Genomic DNA, 20,439 nt, shown 5'->3' on the forward strand with positions numbered 1-20,439 from the left:
TCGTATTCAATGCTTATGTGCAAACGACTGGTTTGACTATGGCCAACGGCTCGTTACTACAACAGGATAGACATCAGTGAATTCGTGAGTCCTTAATATTGTAGCTATATATGTAAGCTATAGATATAATTCTGCTTCAACTCAATGTGTCAATTTCAGGTTGTCGTTGGAGCGGGGCGCTCTGGCAGGACGGAACGGGAGTGGCAGGGATCCTCGCGCGTGTCGTAGTCTCTACATGCAGAGCCGTAGCCTCCCACCATAGAGGTCTGGCCTTGGTTCCCTAGCAGTCCGTGCCCGTTCCATCATCGCGATTGTCAATCTTGCTCATGAGGAAAAAGGATACAAGCTGCCTAGTTGCTACTTTGTATAATTATGATCTGTCTCGTACATGCATGCATGACGCTTAAAGACACAGGCTAAACTTGCTCGAGTAGTTACAAGCCACGGATAGTCGCTGCCTAAGGATATCGATTGTTCGAGTGATGGGCATCAAGAACAATGATGGACTCACCACCATGTCGTCTGAGCAGAGCTGCCGATATATGAGCACAATAACGTCAAGACTGCAGCGCACTTCAGACTATTCTTGACAGCCTTTCTTCGCTTTGCCCATACCCATTTCTCGGCGCCGACTGTCACATAATGATTCCAATTCGGTTTGCGAAGCAACCACCACCAAAGCGTCATAGCCCAAGGGAACGGATTAAATACCTTTCCCGTGCCGTTCATACGCGTCCAGGAATGGCATTGCATGAACACCGAGCGGGATATACGTTCTTGAACCCTGGCATTATATGCATCTGTGTGTGAAGCTTTGACAGTGAAAGATGAAGCGGAACCGCTGAGGACTGGCTCTATGAGTTGATGGATATATCCAACCTTGTAACAAACTTGAGTAAAAACACACAAAAATCTCACTGGATTTACTTGGACTTCTTCCATGAACAACGTTGATCCTGGTATTCCAGTATTTGGTCCTGTAGTCAATACGTCAGACAACAAATTGATGATAACATGTCCCTCGTGAACTCACCAGCTAGTAAGTAAAAGTTTGGTATGTCAGGAACTGCAGTTCCGAGGTATGCGGTAGGGCCACCATGAGCATCATAATACCCTTGGATAGTAGCTCCGTTCGAGCCTCGAACGTGCATTGGGTATCGATCCTGTTTCTGCAGTTGGTATCTGATAGATTATTAGGTCTGTGTAAATAGCACCTACGCTGATGAACCCAGTCGCGTAGATGATGACATCGAATGGCAACATTTCACCTGAGCTAATGTGAGGTGGGTGATGACGTCGTTGACGGCCCATCCATACCAGTTTTTGTGATGATGCCATTCTCCGCTATGTTGGCAATTCCGTCGAAGTTCAGTGTCAAGTTAGGCCGATGGAGAACATCCAGGAAACCGCTGTTTGCGACTGCATGAAATGAAATGAGAAAGAACACATTCTGAGTTCAACCACCGCCGACGAACCGGTCCGCTTGCAGCCTGGAGCTGTGGAGCATGTGAGCACAAAAAGAGTTCCTTGATCAGACACGTACGATAGTCGGGTATCATACGATCATGGTATCTACTCGGTGCCTTATCGAGGATGTATTTCGTCATCGCCTAGCAGGAAATGTTAGAACGAATGCCACAGGACTTTTGCAGCCTGCTCACCTCGCGTCGTTTCTTGAGAATTTTGTCACTTGGGTGTACGAGAGAGGGAAAATCAAACTACAACAATGTCAGCAAGCTAAAACCCTGCAACGTTTGGTCTGACCCAGAACATGATCCAAGCTCGGTGCAGTCGCATTGCCAGAGGGATGTTGGCAAATATCCATTTCTTAGTGTCCGAGTACGGAATATGTGGCTTAGATGTTTAGTTTAGCTGTTGAAATCATCAAACATGGTACAAAGAATCTCACTCGAGTGGTAAACCAGCTCGGGGTGCGGATGAAGTTAACTACTTCGACAGACGGGTCTTCAGATACAGATGGCACGAACTGTGCTCTTGTTGTATGTCACAACCGATTACCTGCGCGGAAGTCATCGTGACTCACCCGGAGGAGGCATTTCCAATGACTGCGACGCGCTTATTCCGCAGATCTATCGAGCCTGGCCACTGTGCGGAATGAAACGAAGCTCCCTGAAACTTCCGAACTCCAGGGATCTCGTATGGGATCCTTGGGGCCTCCAAGATACCAACAGCAGATATCACGACATGGGCCACGCTCGATATTCTCTTGCCTGAAAAGACATCTTCTGCGACGATGATGTATTGTTGTTTGGCATCATCCCACTCGGCAGATAACACTTTTGTGTTGAACGCGATGTGTGGATATAGATTGTATTTCTTCGAGAGGTCAATCCAGTAGGCTTGAATCTCCGGTTGAAGGCCATGCGACTTGTTCCAGTATGGGTAAAGGTCTGATGATAAGCTGTACCAATGAATTTGGACATCCGACGAGCATCCCTAGAAGAAGTCTTGAGGTGAGCGACACCCTGCAATTTCAGTCATTAACCATACAGGATATGTGTTGGCCTGTGTAAAAATTTGTCAGGAGAACATGTCGCGCATCACAACAACGTACCCTCCACACCCCACCAACTTCAGACCCTTTCTCATATATCTATTGAAATACTCAGTGATCATACCACTTGTTTGATGGATGCACCCACCGTAAAATCGTGAAATCCGAGCTTAGTTTTAAGAGCAATGGCTTGGGACAACCCGCCAACACTTCGAACAGATATTGAGTTGGCCTAGAATCAAATGAAAAGCGATACTTACCCGGCGCCAATAATGGCGACTCTTCTCTGGAGACGGTCAATCATGTAAGTTAATATTGGCTATTCTCAATATTGTGAGAGTATTCCTTTAATATTTGCTCGCCTCGTACGATAGACTTTACCAAACGAGGTCACATGTATATATGGCCCTGTCAAGCGCTATTGCGCGACATTCATGCAATCCCCGTCAGGAAGTGCGTTACGGTATCCTAAATAAGGCTAGTGTGAGATATCTCGCAGTCACTGCCAGTCGAAACTTGGCAGCATCAAGCTAGCTTGGCCAGACTCCAGAGCCGCTGCACATGAATGAACATTGTAGCCGTGGGAACTGTATATAGAAGCTGGTTACGTCTGCAAATTTATATATAAAAAAAGACATGGACACGGGTAAGTTTGACGTTACCCTGATGTGATTTGGAAGACCGAGAACGCATGCAGTGAACAAAACACAGCGGTTTGTTATACCGGCGCTGATTGCACGAAAGCAAAGAAGGACACAGTATTGCTCGCGTTAAAGGCTAGCAAGAATGCCACTGACATGCTGATGCAGTTGGACAATGACCGTACATATTTGATTAGCATTTTAGGTCTCCACTGTCGACTCACTATAAGCAAGCACTTCTTTCCCGTCAGACTCTAGTGCAACAGGTTTTTTATTGTCAGGTTTTATGCTGCAGGGTGGTCCGATGGGAGTGTTGGTATATATGATACAAGAGCAACAGTCAAAAGTGCAATGTCCAGGATATGAGGTCAAATACAAATATCATCAATAACGCCCGCTACAAATCAGATCACTTGTCAAAGCCAATGATCCTGCTCACTGGACGGAGCGTGATCATCACAGGATTTTTGTCATTCACCGTTTCATCGACAGTATCATCCATATCGTCATCTTCATCATCGCTCTCGGAGGCTCCTCTGGTATGCTTCAACCCAAACATGCTCACTACTCGATTGATGTGAGCTTCGGATTGTTTGAACGTTGGCGGTGCGCGAAGGGAATTAGCGCATACGGAGAGCTCCAGGGCCAGTTCACCGTCCAATTCGGCGGTAAAGAGATCAAATATATATCTCCTCACTGGTAAACGGTACCGTTGCGTCGAAATGGCGTGCAGAGCACGGAAAAATACAGAGGGTGATGAGAATGCTGATCGGTATTCAGGTCGAGACTTCATCCTGGGATGGTTGTTGAGAAATTGTAGAAAAGCGTAGAACCATTGATATAGTTTACCTGGCAAGTGATCTTGATGCAGCATTCGCAATCACGGTGTTGCTCAGGTTCTCTATTGCAGAGATTACCTCCAAATCCGTGTGGGATGTTGGCGGTATGAGCCGAGAATCGCCGTCCCTCTTTATCCCGACTGGATCCCATGCGGGTAACTGGAAAGCATCAGATACACAGTACGGTATAGATAACTCTAGTACTTCACTGAGATAAATTTATTCAGATCCAGAGGTATGCACAACCCGGTCGGCACCCCAAGTGGCGACAAGGTTGCCTCCCACCGATAATCGTCTAGGATTTCAGCTCCTTGTGATGTTGAGGAGATCAATCCAAGAACGAAGAAACACGTCCTAGAATTGTGTTCAATGCAAAGAGTCAAGCACTTAGCGAAGTACTTACCCTCGCACCGAGGGAATAAGAGAGTGTTCGGCAATCTCTAATATAGCAGGAATTATCTCTTCCTCCTCCAGAAATGGGAGCCCGCCCTCGGTGGCCCCGACATTCCCCTACGGTACCATCAATAATTTTATTTGAACGCCCACCAGCGAAGACAACGCACCACTGCCCACAGGATGCTCTTTAGTTTGAGAATCAACTCAAGATCCTCGCTCTCAAGACCGTGCTGTTTTATGAAATGAGAGAACTCAGAGAAATGGCCCTTTTCACTAAGAACTTGACAGCCAAGTTCAGTTTTCGACATTTCCCCATAGAAGTGGGGTGGGACGACCCCGTCGAAGGCCCTGAGGTCAATTTAGTCACACTGCGGTTGCATTGGAGAGTGATACATACAAGACATCTTCGTCATCTTCTGCGGCCTCTGAGCTGAAGACCTTAGACAGAAAGATTTCCACCTCTACGACGTAGTAGATGTTACGGTCCTGGATAGATGACGGTCAGAGAAGTTTTATAAGTGAGGGAAAACACAGACATGAAACCACATGTCCATCTCCCTGTCGATGTAACCTGCGCTGTACAAGTAACGGAAGCCCATCGGAGTTGACATGAATCTAGTTTCAAGTCAGCTCTACACATAAGCTAAAGGTAGCGCACAGACTTGAGCAGTAGTGGATGTCCAATTTCTCCGAGATGGTCCATCGTTGGTTGCATTTCTACAACAAGTTGCAGTACTTCCATAGCATCGCAGGCATCTTCAAGGAATTGGATTGCCAATTCACAGACTTCTGGTGCTTGATCATATATTTGAGTCAAAAGAAGACGAAGTGTCCATGCGACTGGTGTGATTGAGTCTCGTATGAGATCTCCAAGGTGGTTCGTCGCATATAGGCGTGTGCGCTATGGAAAATATATAAAGAAAATGAACAGTGCATTGAGCGTGGCATGACTCACGACGTCGCTCGATGTAAGAGCTTTCGAGAGCACGATACGGGGATGTCCATCACTTGATATCCAATGAATGACAGCTTCTATCAACACAACCGAGCGCTCACATCGTATAATCCAAATTTGTAATCACAGCGGTGATCAAGTCCTCACGATCGCGCAGCTCGCTAAGGTGATAGAAAGCAGTAAAAAATTTGAACTTTTCCATTAGCCTGGGGACATCCATTGGTAAGATATATAAGGGGTTGCGAATGGCTCACTCGATGCCTTCTGCATGCTTGCTTAAAGTTCCGAGCATCTCGAAATAGCCATAAGTCAACGTCTCCGATAGCCTGTACTTGGAAAACATAGGGTCAGATTCTGATGTGCCGTTAAACTGCAAGATATGCTGGGATCAACAAAATCATGGGATTGACTCGATAAAAGCATACGGGGTCCAACTGAGCAAAACATTTCACTATTTGCTTCAATAAATCATCTTCCGAGGCAAGGAACCGGATCCCGTCTGGACTAGCCAACAACGTGGTAAGAAGAGAGCATCCCAAGCGCACCCAGCGAACATTGGGCTTGCGATTTAAGATCAACATGGAGCATCTGGAACAAGACAGTAAAATACCTGTTTCTTTGGAAGGTCAGAAAATCGATGGGTGAACGGATGGAAAAAAGACAGTAGTCGTCGCATGAATCTTGCTACTTTGATGGCTTCCTCCAATCGCTTGGGATTCAATAGTGGCCCCTCGATCAACTCTTGAAGCATCTCAAAGTTCCATTTCGCACTATCTTTTGTCAACATAACCTGGAGCAAAGTCAACTTGACCCACAGTATGGACCCAAAAGTAAACGCACCTGAGTCTCGAGCAACGACGACTGGAAAGTCTTATCGTCCATCTGCATCCCCATTTTGATTTTGACTTGTTCAACTTGTCTTTGTCCTCTTCGGACTGCGTCTTCGGCGGAATTCGCCCTATGATACCAAGTAAATATATTTATTCTGGCCATCCGCAAATGCTCACCTTGGGCGTGCATTCCTAACGCTAGGTTGTAGTCTCAAACGGTTGCGATTGAAGCTATCGATTGCAGAGAGAGCAGATGTTCCGACTATCCTGTGCTCTCCTCGGTTATAATCTGCTGCCAGATTAAATACACGAGGGACAGCCTAAAACGGATTCAGATTCCAAAAAAGATAATTGGATGCAGACCACACCTGTATCTTGGCAGCGACACCCAGGGGAAGTACTCTATTTGCCATATGCATAACCTCGGCCATGAGCAGGGTTGCTTTACGTGACAAGTTGGAGCCAGTGGTGCATTCTTCAAGCATTGCCGTGAGCGCCTATTGGCTGTCAAGTTAATAAGAGGTGCACAATGGGTATATGCTTACATCGATCAGGCCAGCATCCGCGAATACGAGGACGAGAAGGGCAATGTATTGATCAGTAAGTTTCAGCGTTTCGGGAGCCTTCTCTGGAAGTTTCTGATCTGCGAGCTGATCCGCAAAAGCTCGGGGTTTCCGGTACACTGAACTCGACCTTGAGTCACCAGCAACCCGTGATGATTAGATGACCTACTTGTGAGCCTTCGACCGTCTATAAAGGTTTTATACCATTGCGGAGCCTTGATATTGAATAAATCAAAGAACATGTCGAGTACTATTTCCTTGAATCGATGTGAGTTCTTATCTTCCAATACAGACTCAAGCAACACACTCTTGTTTCGAGAGACGGTATTCGTAGGGTATTGACGATGGACTTGATTGCGTGTTGATCCCCCAGACAAAAATACATCAACCCTATAAATCATTTCATACTTGGACGGAGAACAGGTCACAAGATGCCTACCGCTCCAAGTCCGTAGCATCAGTTGTATGATCTTGGTACAGCTCCGCATACGATCCGCGTGATCTGCACCCTTGCCATAAGCATCTGTGATCGCAGAGAGAGCAATCTGGTATACAGAGTAAAATCATGAACCCTGAGAAGCTGAGAAGAACGGCCTGCCCACCTCCAAGTCAGTTCCAAGATGCAGGTATGCGCGAGTTCGAGGGGAGTCAATGATGTGCAAGAATGTGGCTGCTAGTATGGGCCCGGCTTCGACTGGACCTTCACCTAGGGCATGCAAAAGGAATCGAATGCCTCCAGATCGCGCCACGAGGTCGATGTCGATGAGAACTTCGATGTTTTGATCAGATGCAGAAAAGATCACAATAAAACATATTCACGCACTCATTTCAGCGAGGGTTTGTACGCAAATGGGACGAAACGGATCTTCAGCATGCTCAGCAACTGCTACAAATGCTCGCATAATAGGTTCCGAAAGAGGAATCGTCTTTGTTCCATTAACGCCGCGTCGATCTCGAGGTTCGGAAACGATGTCAACGATAGTACGAATGAGCTTGATGACTTGTTCCCTTTCTACGGCATGTTTGTTATCTCGTGCTAAAGATCTATTCGAATAAATGTGAGATTCCTGTCGAGTAGGGCAAAATAAATACAATACTTCACAATAAACCACTCTAGAGGCTGTTTATGCAGCTCCTCTGCTGAATCTGAGTCGACTAATGCGTGCCTGACGAGCCGATAGGCAGCGGCTCGACAACGCATAGAGCATCGATCAGATAGAGCAGGGATTATCCTGAAAACCGGCATCAATAAGTACTGATGAAGGCGCGTAAAACTGCCTACGCTTGAACAACCTCAGGGAGATTGACTTCGTAGCGGACGCGAAGACTGCGTTGGAGAATGCAGACAAATCGGTTCATTATATCTATCCTGGACCTGTCATTATCTGCTACGGAAATACTGCTCGTGGATGACGGGGACGATGCTGGAGGGGGTGATGTTATTGGACGTGAAAGCGAACTTAAGGATTTGATGCAAGCATTAGCCTGAGCCAGAGCTGTTCTGAAATCATCTACCCCGAATGTCAACTTACAAGTCAACACTAATAATTTACAGACCTCTGTCCCTATCATCACTGTCTGCCCTAAAACGAACCCCGACTGGAGGAGCCTGACCAGCAAATTTGCGTCGATTTACAGGAACTCCGTTCTTCCTGCGCCTGCCTCGGGATGCTTCTGGTGTGTTGTGTATCAGCTGTTTCAATACGAATTGCGAAGAAGACGCACCGAGTTCGATCTTCCTTGTCAGAGACTCGATTTCGCCCGTCGCCATCTCGAGCTCCGATTCCACTTGCAAACGCATCGTCTCCTGTGGAATGCACTGTAAATCAATCAAACGGCGATGTAATGGAACATACGTTCAAAGGCAATTTGAGAAACCTCTCAGCACCCTCTTTAATTCTATTTTCCCGCTCCAGTAATGCATTGAGGGTATCGAGCTGGTGGGTAAATAAGCGCTTGCTATTGGCCAGCCTGAGATTGAAACGGGACAAAGGAAAGATCTACCTGATTATCATAGTCTCTGTTAATCCCTTCGGAATCATGGAGCTGGCTCGTTGGCTCTAAGGCAGTAGACTGGGAAGATGATGAAACATTAGCTGGGTGTGATGTACCAGAGTTCTCCTGATCGATGCTAGTGGGCATCAACGCCTGCTGTGGACAGTGGTGAGATATAGATGATTGCTGCAGCCTGAGGTTCCTTGGCAGCCGAATGGCACTAACGGTGACTTGGTCGGGGTCTTTTGGATCTAAACCTTGTTTGTCACGGTTCGACAACTATTCTCTTACTACGACTCATTACCTAGTGTAGAAGTCCGACAGTCGTTTCCTTCGCCCCATACCCCATTCCTCACATAGGCAGTGGTGCAAGCTCGAGTCAACTATGAAGCCATTATCTGCAAATTGAAGTCGTTGGAACTTGGCAGGATTAATCCAGTACTGGCAATGATTCGGCGAATCGGTGATGCCCCGGCAGTCACATCAGCCAGCACCCGAAAATCTACTCGTATACACCTCGACCCGCGCGATTTCAACGAGTGAGATCTATGCATGCTTAAACTCTTTCGAGTACGGTTCAAAACTTGGATTTGCAGCGACGTTACATGAAATTATATCGACTGTCAGCTTGTGCGGTCCTGATGTGCGTGCCAGTTAATCTCGACATTTTGCTACAGTCAAACGTGTTCAGTTGGCTACAACATGTTCACTGGTTCACTGATGATGAAATTGATATTTCTTCATATGTATGAAGACACACTAAGCTATCATCCTAACGGTCTCTTGCCATCGTACATTTGGTTAGTCAGACAAGTTGCTCACGATTTCTTTGTTTTTCTTGGTTCTGATTTGTCTTCTGCAGTCTGTTCAAGTAGTGCGAGCCCAAGGTGAGGCAAAGAGCTCGGTTGATCGGCGAAGCCATGCGCACCAAAAAAGCATCTCTGGAGCTCCGTCGGCTTGAGGCCCCGAGGGATATCCCCAATATGCTGACCTCCTCAGGAAATAAAGTGATGTCAGACCAATGTCGGACGCTAGATCTTGTTGAATGGTATGTTGTCTCCTGCTTTGTGATGATCGCTGCTAACAAATTCCTCGGTTACACAGCGACTCAGTGGAGAGGACATCAAGGAGTTGCTAAAGAAACAACCTCATTGCCTTGCCCATATCTCGTCATCATTCTCACCATCGCTGCTAATGAAAATTTCGCATATGTTGACCATGAGCTTATGCATTGAACTACAAACTACAGGAACGCATGTCTGAAATGAGGCATGAAGCTTTGAAGGCTCGGTGGCGCTCGTGTACATGACCCTATCATTCTTTACACTCCGACTGCAAAACTTGGTCATGCAAATAACGTCGCAAGTGCCTTTGCCTCACCTTCGTTCTCCAAAATTTCGCGGCATGGTCAACCGTCAGAATATTCTACTATATGACTTGTTTACCCAGCTCATGTTACTTGCTTTCCACCTTATACGTCGTTGTATTGAATGACAACACTTAGTAAGTTAGCTACTCGCACGTTCCTAGCAACCAACTTGAGGTCCAGATGAAAAGATAAAGGCATATGTAAATGACATAAAGAAACGTTGACGCTGGCAGTGAGATCTTGAGAACTCACATGACTTTCCCAGACCTGACAAAATATTAATGATGTTTCGCAAGGTAATCGCAAGCACTCCACGAAATCGGTTGTTTGAATTCAAAGCCAAGTACCAGCTAGTAGTACGCAACGGTAACAAATGATAAATCTATAACTTGTCACCTTGCCACTTACCATCCACAAACACTCATCAGAACGACAAGAAAATAGGCTTTCTAATCATCGTAATAAGGAAGTCTCTAAGAGTACACCAGACAGTCGAGTCCGACTTTGAAGAGAGCATCCAGCCGCTGCCACGAGAGAAAGTAAAATAGGAGGGCAATTCCAAATCAGTGGCAGCGGTACCAGACACGGCAAAGATGAAGTTTCACAACGACAGTCTGGTCTCGTGAAGTTGACCATCTAGCTGGTTGGTAGACCGTCGTATCAAGCATAAAATTACTCGCCGGTATCATCTCAAGCCTAACAAGACACTCTAACACGCCTTGATGCAGCTCCGCAACGCTGCGTACGCCGATGTCCTGAAGACTATGCGGACACCGACGTATAGGTATATGAATGCCATGACACTGCCCTTATCTTGCACGTCACCCGATACGCCCTATGCAACCTTGACTCGGAGAAATAGCGCGTCGTAGCGGCGTTCTCGTGCGGCTTGCTCGAAGATCGGGATGCGTGTTTTGTAAAGTCGTTGACCTGACTTGACACACTCGATCTACCCTCTTCCATAGCCTCAAAACTACCCATGCCTCGGTAGGACTTCGCTCGCTTCCCATCGTAGTGGAAGTACTCTCCCGGTGCTTCTGTGGTACCCGCAAGAAGCTCTCCCATCAAGACAGCGCTCGCACCAAGGGCGGGTGTCTTGACAATGTGCCCCACATTGCCGATACCACCGTCTGCAATCACAGGAAGACCAGACTTGGACGTAAATCAAACACAGCAGTAGCCTCTTCGAGTTTCGGGAACGTTCGCTCGATCCACTCAATCATGTCGATCTGAAAACTGGAGTTGATCAAGGATGATCATATCAAGGCCAGCCTGGACAAGGAATCCGAGGCGGGCTTTGTCACTAGGTCGCGTGCCGACATACAGTTGCTCGCTGCTATTTTGGGAGGATTTGGTTGGCTTCTGTTAGTGTGACGCCTTGAAGTGCAGTAACGAGGAACGTGGTCATGACCTTGCGAAGGAATTGTTCAGGAGACTCAAACTGCACGTCGCGCGAGCTGACTATACCGACAGATTTGGCTCCCAAAGATCCTGTTTCTGGAGGATATAAGGCATCGGGTTCAAGGGATGGAGGTGATGGATGAACTACACGGATATCATCTAGCAGGGCGAGACTAAGGCAATGTCTGTCTCAGGTGATGGTGTCCATAGGACTACTCATGAAAGGAGTCCTGAGAATAACATTCCGGGCTATTTTGGTCTCCGTAATGACATCGGAAGCAGGAAGATCGATCTTTCCAGGGAGCGTAAGGAAGTTATTGCATGTGAGACCACCATGGATGCGAGAGTCCATAAGATCCTTGACTGAGAGGCTATCTGGTCGTTTGTATGTTGCAAGAATGAGTAACAGCCTCTGAAGGCCTTGAGGAAGAGCGCCCGCCATTTTTACTTTGGTCACTAATTCGTATCATCGGCAAATTCCGAAGTACTGTAGAATTAAGGTTTAAGCCACATTGGCCCAGTCCTCGATCCTAAACTTACAAGCCCGCGCTCGACAACATCCTCAAGGCTCAAAAATGGGTGCGTCGTCATCGTCTATATTCACTAGGATGCTCACCGTCTTGAAACAGTCCGCTACGCCGCCGCCGCTCTCGCCACCAATCCCGAAAAAAGTCTGTCTTGCACCTTGATATTCAGACCCAACACTTATAACTGTTTGGTCCTTGTTCAGCCGCCCGCGCTCGGGGCGAGTACCTCCGTACGCACTTCAAGAACATGAGGGAAGTTGCTGCAGCCCTCACAGGTCAGTGTCCAGATCATGGTGATGGTGATACCTATAAACCTCATGATCGATCCAGGCTTGAAGCTGACCAAGGCATACACCTATCTATCTGATGTCTCGGACCATAAGCAAGTCATCCCTTTCCGTCGGTTTGCTGGTGGTGTCGGACGGGCCAGCCAAGCCAAGCAATTCAAGGCAACCCAGGGTGCGTCTCGTGATACTAGACGAGCGAACTACGAAGATTTGACCTTGACGATATACTATAGGTCGTTGGCCCGAGAAATCCGTCAAGTTCATCACTCGCCTCCTCAAAAACGCAGAGTCAAATGCAGACGCAAAGAGCCTAGAGCTCGAGGACCTCTACATCAAGAACATCGGCGTTCAGCAAGCACCTGTACGTGCATCTCGCTCTAAATTCAGTCGATATCGTAATCTTGTTCACACCTCGTAGAAAACCCGCCGCCGCACGTACCGTGCACACGGTCGTATCAACCCTTATCAAGGCCACCCATGCCACGTCGAGATCATTCTGGGGGTTTCGGCTGAGGAGGTCGAGCGGAGCAAGGACAAGGACGCTGTCGGCGTATCATCCTTGTCATCGTTGAACCGGAGACAGGTTGCCAGAAGGAGAATCGAAGCTGCACGCGCTTAATGTAATTCTCACATATTTCGACACGGCTGGTGATGCGACGATATGCGACAGCACAAAGGCCATGTTTTGTATGCACCTATGCATATGTTATGACACCACACAATCTCATCCGAATCGCATTCAAAACCGTTACATTTAGCAAGGAAACGAGCGTTTGTAAGCACCTGAATAACTACAGTGCGGTAACAGGAAAGGTAATGAGTGGACGTGTTTATACGTGTACGTGATCAATGAAAGCAACCGAAGCAAAGGAATGTGAGTGGACTGAATTATGAGCCAGTCAACAAAACGAACGAAAAGCAACAAAGCATCGACAAGAAAAATGTACATGGTGAACCAAAGCAGACTAATGTGTACAGACTGGATCATAAACTAGTCAATAAAAGATCAAGACGAGAAGTGGGCAGTCGACGAGGAAATGAATGTTGTTGTTACGAATAGATACTGCATTTCCGGTTTATCTTCTTCCCTAGACGCTGGCTTGAGAGGGTCGTGAGTTCATGGACGTCTAAGGCAGAACGCAAAAATCATACCTTTTGTCATAAAAGATGTCCTCCCATTCCACTTCTGGGCGACTGAGGTAAGAGCAGATGACCTCCTCCATCCACTGGCAGACGTAATCCACACGCTGGATGCAATAGGGGGTATGACATCTCTCCATGTCTGTCGCAATGTCAGTACTGACTGAGAGGCACGAGTAACAATCATACCTCTGATAGCTCGCGTGAGAGGGCGGTAACGCCTTAGGTTGATGAGCTTATGTCCTGGCGCATTTGGGTGGTCTACACATTCTTCGTTACCACACTGGCGCTTCACGTCACCTATGAAAAGAACTGCAAGAAGGTATCGTTAGAGGCACGAGTCAAGTCATCAGTGTCTTTAAACATACCAAGAGTAGGCAGAGTGGGTCCACGACTACTTTGGATCGCGTCCTTGTAGGCCTTCATGCGATTTATGTGGCTGAAAAAGAGACGTAGAGCGAGTAGAATCTCTTCGTGCCTGGCACCGATGTTCTGTGAAGTAAGGTGAGTGAGAAACAACGTCATAATCTTAGGTGCATACCGATGAAGAGCCAACTAAACTCTGTCTGTCACACGCGGAAAACAATGCCCAAGAACCAGCGTAGTTTCCGATGATGTGACATTCCTGCGAGTAAAAGGACGCGTCAGCTAAGGCTATAATTGTATGACAAAAGACTGACTTGTGCCCACTCCAAGACAAACTGAACCTTCTGGATACGATCCTCCATCGACTGCGCAGACACGATGACGTCCAGTGCCCAAAGGTGAAGAGCCTTCTCAAAGGAAGCGTAGGTGGTCACCTTCGTGCCAGCGTCATTGGAAACGCCATAAGTGGACTTTCCAGTTGCTTCTTCCACCCAAAAGCGTGCAGCATCCTCAGGCTGGAAGTCCCGGTACTTCTCCCACAAGAGGGCGGTGAGTTGATGAGCCAGGAGCTCCATTCCTTGCGGAGAAGCGAAGTTGGACAACTTGATCTTCGCAAACTCGCCCTTAACCATCGCCTTCTTGCCGCGAGGCTCCCATAGACTACAGAGCTCTTCAGCTGATGAAGAGCCTTGAATGAGTTGAACAGTCTTCTCGAGGCGACGTCCGTTGTGTTCTTTAGCGCATGCAGCGTTGTGCAAGGTGTCGATAAGTTTCGAGGAAACACTGCGGGGGAGATCTCGAGAGAGATCAGAGAATGCGAATTGCAGGAGAGGCGCGAAGACCTCCTGGTCTTCTGAGTGACGCCAATGAAGATCGACCCACTGGTTAAGCAGGCGAGCTACACGCATCTTGACGTGCATGGACTGAATGTGAGCTTGATCGGGAGACAAGCAACCAGGTAGCTTCTCTTTGTATCGCTCTACGAAAGCCTCGAGAACGAGTGCCGGAGTCGAAAAGTAGCGGAAGCAGAGAAAAAAGACATCTGACAGCTCCAGGTCGTCATCAGAGACTGCCGATGTCAGATACCTGACAAGGCCCTTCAATGAAGCAAGCTGAAGAACTCCATTCTTGTCTAGGAAGAGCTCCGTGCTGTCATCCGGGTGAGGGAAGGATTTCTCCAGCTTGTCATCAAATAGCTCGGGAAAAAGGGCAATCGAGTTCCTGATATTCGCAGTCGCGCGAGCATGTCCTGCGCAAGTTGTGAGTTTCTCGACAGATGCCGCTTTGTCCACCTTTGCAGATGACTGGGAGATTTTGCGGCGCAAGTTGACTGAAAGTGGTCCAAGAATGGCAGCCAGTCCCCGTTTCGTGTGTTTAATCGCCAGGGGCTTCGCAAGAGAACCCAGTTCTGCCGTCTCTTCAACACATGTCCTGTCCGTCGATGATCCTTCACTAGACTGGTGGGTATCCCCTGACAGCAAAGAATTTCGGCGAGGTCCATTGATGTGATCGCTATCTTCTTCCGCTTCTATCTCCTCTTCACATTCTTCGGGAGTATCAGGAAGGGGCTTCAGTTGACGCATCTCGAGCTCGGCAACTTGCATGAGCCTTTTCAGGCTAGACATTATAGCGTCTAAATATCCAAGAGTCTCCCAAATAAACTGCCTCCTACAAACCAGTTTAAAGCCCTTGTTGTCAAGGAGCGGCTGGATATGGCTCATGAAGAGGAGCTTGTAGTGCCGGACTCCGGATTCAGCATTCCTGTAGCCTGAAGCATGCCGAACGTCTTCGGGGAGTTGAGACATGGAGCGCAAAATCGTAGTCAAACCGTGCAAAAAGGTTGGGGTCAAAGAACGGATTGATTCGATGTCCTGTGCGTCTGCGGCTTCGCGGAAAAGTCTGACCGGATCGAGGATCGCTGGGAACGTCCTTTGGATGTCGAACTGTGGGACATTGAGGGACAATATACAGGTCGACGAAACACCGGTGTTGTCACTGCTAGTACTGATGTCCGACTTCTGCGTAAGAGATTCTCTAGGGCCATGTGTGATGACTTCTGGTTCCGGTTCGAGCCGAAGAGCTGCTTTCCGCCTGATAGTGCGAGACTTCGAGAGACTCGTGGTTATTGTGCTGGCCATTGAGAGGATACAGGTATCAACGCGAATAATGAGCGAGAGCTGGTGTTTTAAGATAACATCAGGTTTTATGGCCAAGCTTTGGACTGCTATCCATTGTTTAGTGGAAATTGTGGGCTTGAGTTTTGATCCACAAGTTGTGCGTGTCGGCTTTGGCACGATGTGTGTCCACACGGAAGGACAGTGCAACAATTTGTATCCACAGTCAAAGCCACAAAACTTCTCGCATTGTTGTATTTTGCGAAGGGAAGATTATGGTATCATAGACCTTGACCTTGAGCTTTCAAGCATAAATCTTTCGAACGTGGTGATATCAGGCATCACATTTTCATTCTAAGTACGGCGTACCGGTAACAACTTTAGGATGATCTAGCTGGCAAAAACAACAAGATTCTGGGGCCATCATTCCACGTACATAACGTACTAAATCCTATAAAATGGAGTTAGTTCTCCGGTTACATGATGGGCTTATCAGTGCGCGCTCTACTTATTATAAGTTGGATTCGATGATGAATTTGATGATGGTGATGATTGAATGCAACTGAACGTGACAAAGCACCACCCAAGAGTAACCGGTTGTATTACAATCACATGTGAAAGTAAGGCTTAGGTCTATGTAAGCTCTTGTCTGGGGGTGTGCCGTGCCGGCCGGCCGCCAGATTCGAGCGGAGTTTGTGGCTGACCCCGCCCTCATCTTGGTTGACAATGCCCGCCGCCTCCCGCCCGCCTTCTTGCCTGCCGACCACCTGCCTGCCTGCTGTGTTGCCACCCTCCTGACACAGTTTGTCCATGGTGGGGTGGCAATGATGAGCTGAATCCTAAGCTGAGTCATACTAATACGTCCCGGTTGGAAATAAAACCCCGCTCGAATCTAGCCGGGCAGCTGGCACACCCCCAGACAGAAAGTCAGGGTATTGGGAAGTTTGTGTGAGGTCTGCGAAGACTCCGCATCCAGGCTGCACAGATCTCACACAGACTTCCCATTTCCTGGATGTCCTCCCCCCAGACAGAGCCCTGGCAGGCAAGAGTCTACGTAGACTAGACCTATTAGTAGACTTTCCATTTCCCGGACGTCCTCAATCACATGCCGGTGACCTGTTAAAGGAAGTGACCGAGCAATGGCCGAGCGCCGCGTAGTATATGTAGCCTCGATTCTTTTACCGTTATCCTCACCGCTTGTCACATTTAGTTTACTTGCCCAGCTCGCAAACCTTTGTTCTTCACGTTTACACCTGTTTCATATTCTCATACCAGGCTCACTGTTACCTAGTACATCTCAACGGAGTCAACACAGACCTACTAGTGCACCAGGAGCATTCAAGGACACAATCCAGATAGAATGATTAGAACTGCATTGACTGAACTTCTGGGCATCCGTGTGTAAGTTAATGCACGTCTGTTGTTTGGAAGACATACATTTACGTCTTGTTCCGCTGTCGACAGGCCAGTAGTGCAAGGGGGTATGCAATGGTAAATGACGTCTGCACTGTCGAAGTTCTCTCAAGAATCTGATTGTTGTGCGCAGGGTCGGAAAACCTCCACTTCCTGCAGCCGTGTCGAACGCGGGAGGTCTTGGTGTGTAATATTGCTCGCTTCCTAGCTATATCCGCTAAATTTGTTGTAGGGGTCATCACTGCACTTACGCAGCCGAATCCCGAAGCTTTGCGCACTGTGATCCGTGAAACCCGCGCAGCAACTGACAAGCCCTTTGGCGTCAACATCACGATTCTGCCCTCGATTAACCCACCAGACTATGAAGGTTTCGCGCGTGTAGCTATAGAAGAAGGCGTCAAGATATTTGAAACAGCAGGGAACAGTCGTGCGTAGTCTCGTGTTCTCATCAGTTACAATGATTCTGACACAACTCATAGCGGGAAAGCTCATCGAGTTCTTCAAGTCGCATGGATGCATTGTGATACATAAGTGCACCACGATCCGACACGCCAAGGTTCGCTCCCCGTTTAATCAGACTAAGATGTATGTTTCATATGCTAAAGCGGGTCATGTAGTCCGCAGAACGACTGGGCGTTGACGTTCTGAGTATCGACGGTTTCGAATGTGAGTCCCTCATCTACTTGTTTGAATTTGATTGCGACAATATTGTTAGGTGCTGGTCACCCTGGAGAGGAGGACATTGGTGGTCTTGTTCTGGTGCGCTTTATCACTGGTTGTCATTATCATTACATAGTGACAATTTACAGCTTGCAAGAGCCGCGCAAGAACTCAAAATACCATACATCGCATCGGGTGGAATCGCAGATGGCCGTGGCTTGGCTGCTTGTCTCGCACTTGGTGCCGCTGTGAGTATTGTACCACCCCCATCGTAATCTTATTGATCACCTGTACGTGTAGGGAGTGAACATGGGCACACGATTCATGTGCACAGTTGAGAGGTACGATAGTAGCACTGTAACTCAATATTCTTCTCACTCGCGCTATTCAGCCCCATCCACCAAAAAATCAAAGAGAAAATTGTCGCCTCCACCGAATATGATACCACCCACATTTTCCGTACTTTGAACAACACCTCACGCGTTTTCAAGAATGTAGTCTCACAGCAAGTCGTTGCTATCGAGCGGCGGCCAGGCGGGGCCAAGTTTGAAGACGTCCGCGACCTTGTCTCGGGCGCACGAGGCAAAATTGTATTCGAGAATGGTGATCCCGACTATGGGATTTGGACTGCAGGTCTTGTACTTGGCTTGATCAAGGATATCCCGACGTGCGAAGAGCTCTTGTCGCGCATGGAGAGGGAGGCAGAAGAGATTATCGGCGGGATGGCCAAGCTAGTCAAGGCGAAGGCTAAGTTGTAATGTTGTATACCTAGTTATCGTGATATCACCTTGCTGTTTGTTTCTCGTAAGTAGGCAACCAAATTTATGTAATGTGTGGATGAAGCGTCTTGTTAACCCTTTTCGAATTACGGGCGATGCCACTCTGACGGCACAGGAGGCAGTGCCATTGATGCATAGTAGAACTAGGTGTTCCAAGGCCCCGTGGGCTTTGCATAAGTTTAAACAAGTATCAGGAAAAACTTCCCGTGCAAACTTGGGGTAAAATAGAGAAAATTTTGATAAGACAGATAAACTACCATAATTTAGAGCTAGACTCGCAGCTCGCTAATCTTCATAGTATAGGAATAATGAATATTATGAATTACTATCTAAGGGCCACAAAACTATACCTATCTATATAACAATTAACAAAAAAAAGTATTGCATTCTTCGAGGACGGTGTGGCTTGTCCAGTTGGTGGGTTGGGACTGAGTGCGAGAGGAAGAACAATTATGTAATAGATTATTTTCTTCCTCACGATTATCACGTGATGTTTGTCGGTTTTGCTACCTTACCGTAGTAGGTTGTGTCGCTTGGCCCATCAATCGATAACAACCAAGTTAATTCGAGGGAACAAGGTCGCTGTAAAGTTATTTGTAATCATATGTTTTGATATTGATGGTTTTCTATCAGATAATTTCTGCAATTTGCGTTGATTGTGTCTCGCGTGATTGCATGATTGCATGAACGAATGAATTTCTATTTGGCCACTTAGTACGCTCTCTTGCACAGCATGTTCTTGACTCGACAAGCCTTACCGACACGACCTTGCTCCGCGAGGTAATTGTGCTTCTAAATTCATCATATTCTACTCGATCTCAACCGTTTTGGCCATGACCATTATTGTAATATAGCCGGTTTCACTTGGCCAACATGGGTGGTGCTTTGTGCATCAGAGGTGACCGTCTGCGCCTTAGCGGTCCTGGTAGATTTGTAGGTTTTTGTAGTTGTAATTTTGCAGGTGCTATTAATATCTTTCCACTGCCTTAGATATGTCATTACGATCGTTACTTGTCAGTTCAAGTTGGTGTTATTGTTCTTCAATATCACGGCTCGGAACGAAACTCGAGGCCAGACGCTATCAGCGTTTTCCTGCCAGTCTTGCAGAAGTATAAATATGGGACTATTCAGAAATATGTAGTCCCCATCAACACACTTCCAATAATTCACTAGATCACCAGACCATGAAATTATACCGCCGCTTCGTGTCATCCTTCCGGAAATACTTTGTCGCTTCGCCAGCTTCAAAAAAGGGTCGTCCTGTATCACCAGAAACTTTGGGTAAGTGCTATTCATTGTCGCCGACATTGAAGACTAAGTTCTGGACACCAGCTACTACAAAAACCGACCCGGAGGTTGAAACTCTGGGTAAGCGTTATTCATTGTCGCCGTCGATGAAGACTAAGCTCTGGACACCAGCCACTACCAAAACTGACCCGGACGTTGAAGGTCTGGGTAAGCGCTATTCATTGTCGCTGTCGTTGAAGACTAAGCTCTGGACACCAGCCACTACCGAAACCGACCTGGAGGTTGAACCCGGCTCCGAATCATCCAGTACTACTGAAAAACCATTTTCTGACGGTCACATGTCACTTCAGTCCAATTCCACCACGACCAGTAGCTTGTCCGAGGCTTCAACTGGTACAGAT

The 20,439-nt window shown here is 47.4% G+C and overlaps 5 protein-coding genes across 5 annotated transcripts; 2 read left to right on the forward strand and 3 right to left on the reverse strand.

Annotated features, from left to right (window-relative positions):
• Nucleotides 1-88: 88 nt before the first annotated feature.
• Nucleotides 89-2,874, reverse strand: F5147DRAFT_616121 (uncharacterized protein). The gene is made up of 15 exons (XM_041432534.1): nt 2,776-2,874; nt 2,664-2,724; nt 2,576-2,614; nt 2,512-2,526; nt 2,045-2,457; nt 1,910-1,994; nt 1,765-1,854; nt 1,662-1,718; nt 1,544-1,610; nt 1,476-1,496; nt 1,318-1,419; nt 1,219-1,268; nt 1,034-1,163; nt 512-977; nt 89-458 (listed from the first exon to the last, which is right to left on the reverse strand). The coding sequence occupies exons 1-15, from the start codon at nt 2,817-2,819 to the stop codon at nt 404-406; spliced, it is 1,695 nt and encodes a 564-aa protein (XP_041290096.1). The 5' UTR covers nt 2,820-2,874; the 3' UTR covers nt 89-403.
• Nucleotides 2,875-3,411: 537 nt separating this feature from the next.
• F5147DRAFT_707745 (Rapamycin-insensitive companion of mTOR, N-term-domain-containing protein) lies at nt 3,412-8,980 on the reverse strand. Its single transcript, XM_041438087.1, has 28 exons — nt 8,744-8,980; nt 8,596-8,676; nt 8,465-8,546; nt 8,297-8,413; nt 8,022-8,250; nt 7,837-7,971; nt 7,563-7,783; nt 7,342-7,508; nt 7,179-7,284; nt 7,047-7,129; nt 6,909-6,996; nt 6,722-6,858; nt 6,545-6,673; nt 6,354-6,496; nt 6,187-6,304; nt 5,957-6,136; nt 5,772-5,906; nt 5,601-5,716; nt 5,448-5,552; nt 5,347-5,398; nt 5,054-5,292; nt 4,928-5,006; nt 4,789-4,877; nt 4,559-4,739; nt 4,399-4,505; nt 4,205-4,349; nt 4,006-4,154; nt 3,412-3,950 (listed from the first exon to the last, which is right to left on the reverse strand). Exons 1-28 carry the CDS (start codon nt 8,879-8,881, stop codon nt 3,566-3,568), a joined length of 3,936 nt encoding a protein of 1,311 aa, XP_041290097.1. The 5' UTR covers nt 8,882-8,980; the 3' UTR covers nt 3,412-3,565.
• A 3,059-nt stretch (nt 8,981-12,039) lies between these two features.
• F5147DRAFT_707762 (ribosomal protein L22/L17) lies at nt 12,040-13,086 on the forward strand. The gene is made up of 6 exons (XM_041438088.1): nt 12,040-12,083; nt 12,134-12,175; nt 12,235-12,306; nt 12,362-12,490; nt 12,552-12,679; nt 12,737-13,086. Exons 1-6 carry the CDS (start codon nt 12,080-12,082, stop codon nt 12,935-12,937), a joined length of 576 nt encoding a protein of 191 aa, XP_041290098.1. The 5' UTR covers nt 12,040-12,079; the 3' UTR covers nt 12,938-13,086.
• On the reverse strand, nt 13,087-16,119 carry F5147DRAFT_639351 (ras guanine nucleotide exchange factor domain-containing protein). The gene is made up of 6 exons (XM_041433001.1): nt 14,139-16,119; nt 14,000-14,083; nt 13,827-13,950; nt 13,648-13,770; nt 13,471-13,600; nt 13,087-13,417 (listed from the first exon to the last, which is right to left on the reverse strand). The coding sequence occupies exons 1-6, from the start codon at nt 15,960-15,962 to the stop codon at nt 13,369-13,371; spliced, it is 2,334 nt and encodes a 777-aa protein (XP_041290099.1). The 5' UTR covers nt 15,963-16,119; the 3' UTR covers nt 13,087-13,368.
• Nucleotides 16,120-17,115: 996 nt separating this feature from the next.
• Nucleotides 17,116-18,868, forward strand: F5147DRAFT_707765 (uncharacterized protein). The gene is made up of 10 exons (XM_041438089.1): nt 17,116-17,339; nt 17,403-17,429; nt 17,485-17,534; nt 17,584-17,778; nt 17,831-17,907; nt 17,969-18,017; nt 18,067-18,110; nt 18,161-18,259; nt 18,312-18,352; nt 18,403-18,868. Exons 1-10 carry the CDS (start codon nt 17,299-17,301, stop codon nt 18,767-18,769), a joined length of 990 nt encoding a protein of 329 aa, XP_041290100.1. The 5' UTR covers nt 17,116-17,298; the 3' UTR covers nt 18,770-18,868.
• The last annotated feature ends 1,571 nt before the right edge of the window (nt 18,869-20,439 follow it).

Source organism: Suillus discolor (assembly GCF_016758755.1).
Source record: "Suillus discolor strain FC423 chromosome Unknown F5147scaffold_48, whole genome shotgun sequence".
In the NCBI taxonomy this organism is placed as follows: Eukaryota; Fungi; Basidiomycota; class Agaricomycetes; order Boletales; family Suillaceae; genus Suillus; species Suillus discolor.

Bases quoted from the DNA above. Each gene is read 5' to 3' on its own strand.
- F5147DRAFT_707745 (XM_041438087.1), bottom strand. From the start codon at position 8,881: ATGCCCACTAGCATCGATCAGGAGAACTCTGGTACATCACACCCAGCT. The intron at 6,674-6,721 runs GTAAGCATATAC...GACAGCCAATAG, and splicing joins CGGATGCTGGCCTGATCGAT to GCGCTCACGGCAATGCTTGA. The intron at 5,553-5,600 runs GTGAGCCATTCG...GGATGTCCCCAG, and splicing joins AAGCATGCAGAAGGCATCGA to GCTAATGGAAAAGTTCAAAT.
- F5147DRAFT_707762 (XM_041438088.1), top strand. The intron at 12,307-12,361 runs GTCAGTGTCCAG...TGATCGATCCAG, and splicing joins AGTTGCTGCAGCCCTCACAG to GCTTGAAGCTGACCAAGGCA. The intron at 12,491-12,551 runs GTGCGTCTCGTG...GATATACTATAG, and splicing joins GCAATTCAAGGCAACCCAGG to GTCGTTGGCCCGAGAAATCC.
- F5147DRAFT_616121 (XM_041432534.1), bottom strand. From the start codon at position 2,819: ATGATTGACCGTCTCCAGAGAAGAGTCGCCATTATTGGCGCCGG. The intron at 2,725-2,775 runs GTAAGTATCGCT...ATCTGTTCGAAG, and splicing joins GTCGCCATTATTGGCGCCGG to TGTTGGCGGGTTGTCCCAAG. The intron at 1,611-1,661 runs GTGAGCAGGCTG...ATTTCCTGCTAG, and splicing joins TTCTCAAGAAACGACGCGAG to GCGATGACGAAATACATCCT.
- F5147DRAFT_639351 (XM_041433001.1), bottom strand. From the start codon at position 15,962: ATGGCCAGCACAATAACCACGAGTCTCTCGAAGTCTCGCACTATCAGG. The intron at 14,084-14,138 runs GTCAGTCTTTTG...TTTTACTCGCAG, and splicing joins TTGTCTTGGAGTGGGCACAA to GAATGTCACATCATCGGAAA. The intron at 13,771-13,826 runs GTATGTTTAAAG...ACCTTCTTGCAG, and splicing joins ACCCACTCTGCCTACTCTTG to TTCTTTTCATAGGTGACGTG.
- F5147DRAFT_707765 (XM_041438089.1), top strand. From the start codon at position 17,299: ATGATTAGAACTGCATTGACTGAACTTCTGGGCATCCGTGT. The intron at 17,779-17,830 runs GTGCGTAGTCTC...CACAACTCATAG, and splicing joins TGAAACAGCAGGGAACAGTC to CGGGAAAGCTCATCGAGTTC. The intron at 17,908-17,968 runs GTTCGCTCCCCG...CGGGTCATGTAG, and splicing joins CCACGATCCGACACGCCAAG to TCCGCAGAACGACTGGGCGT.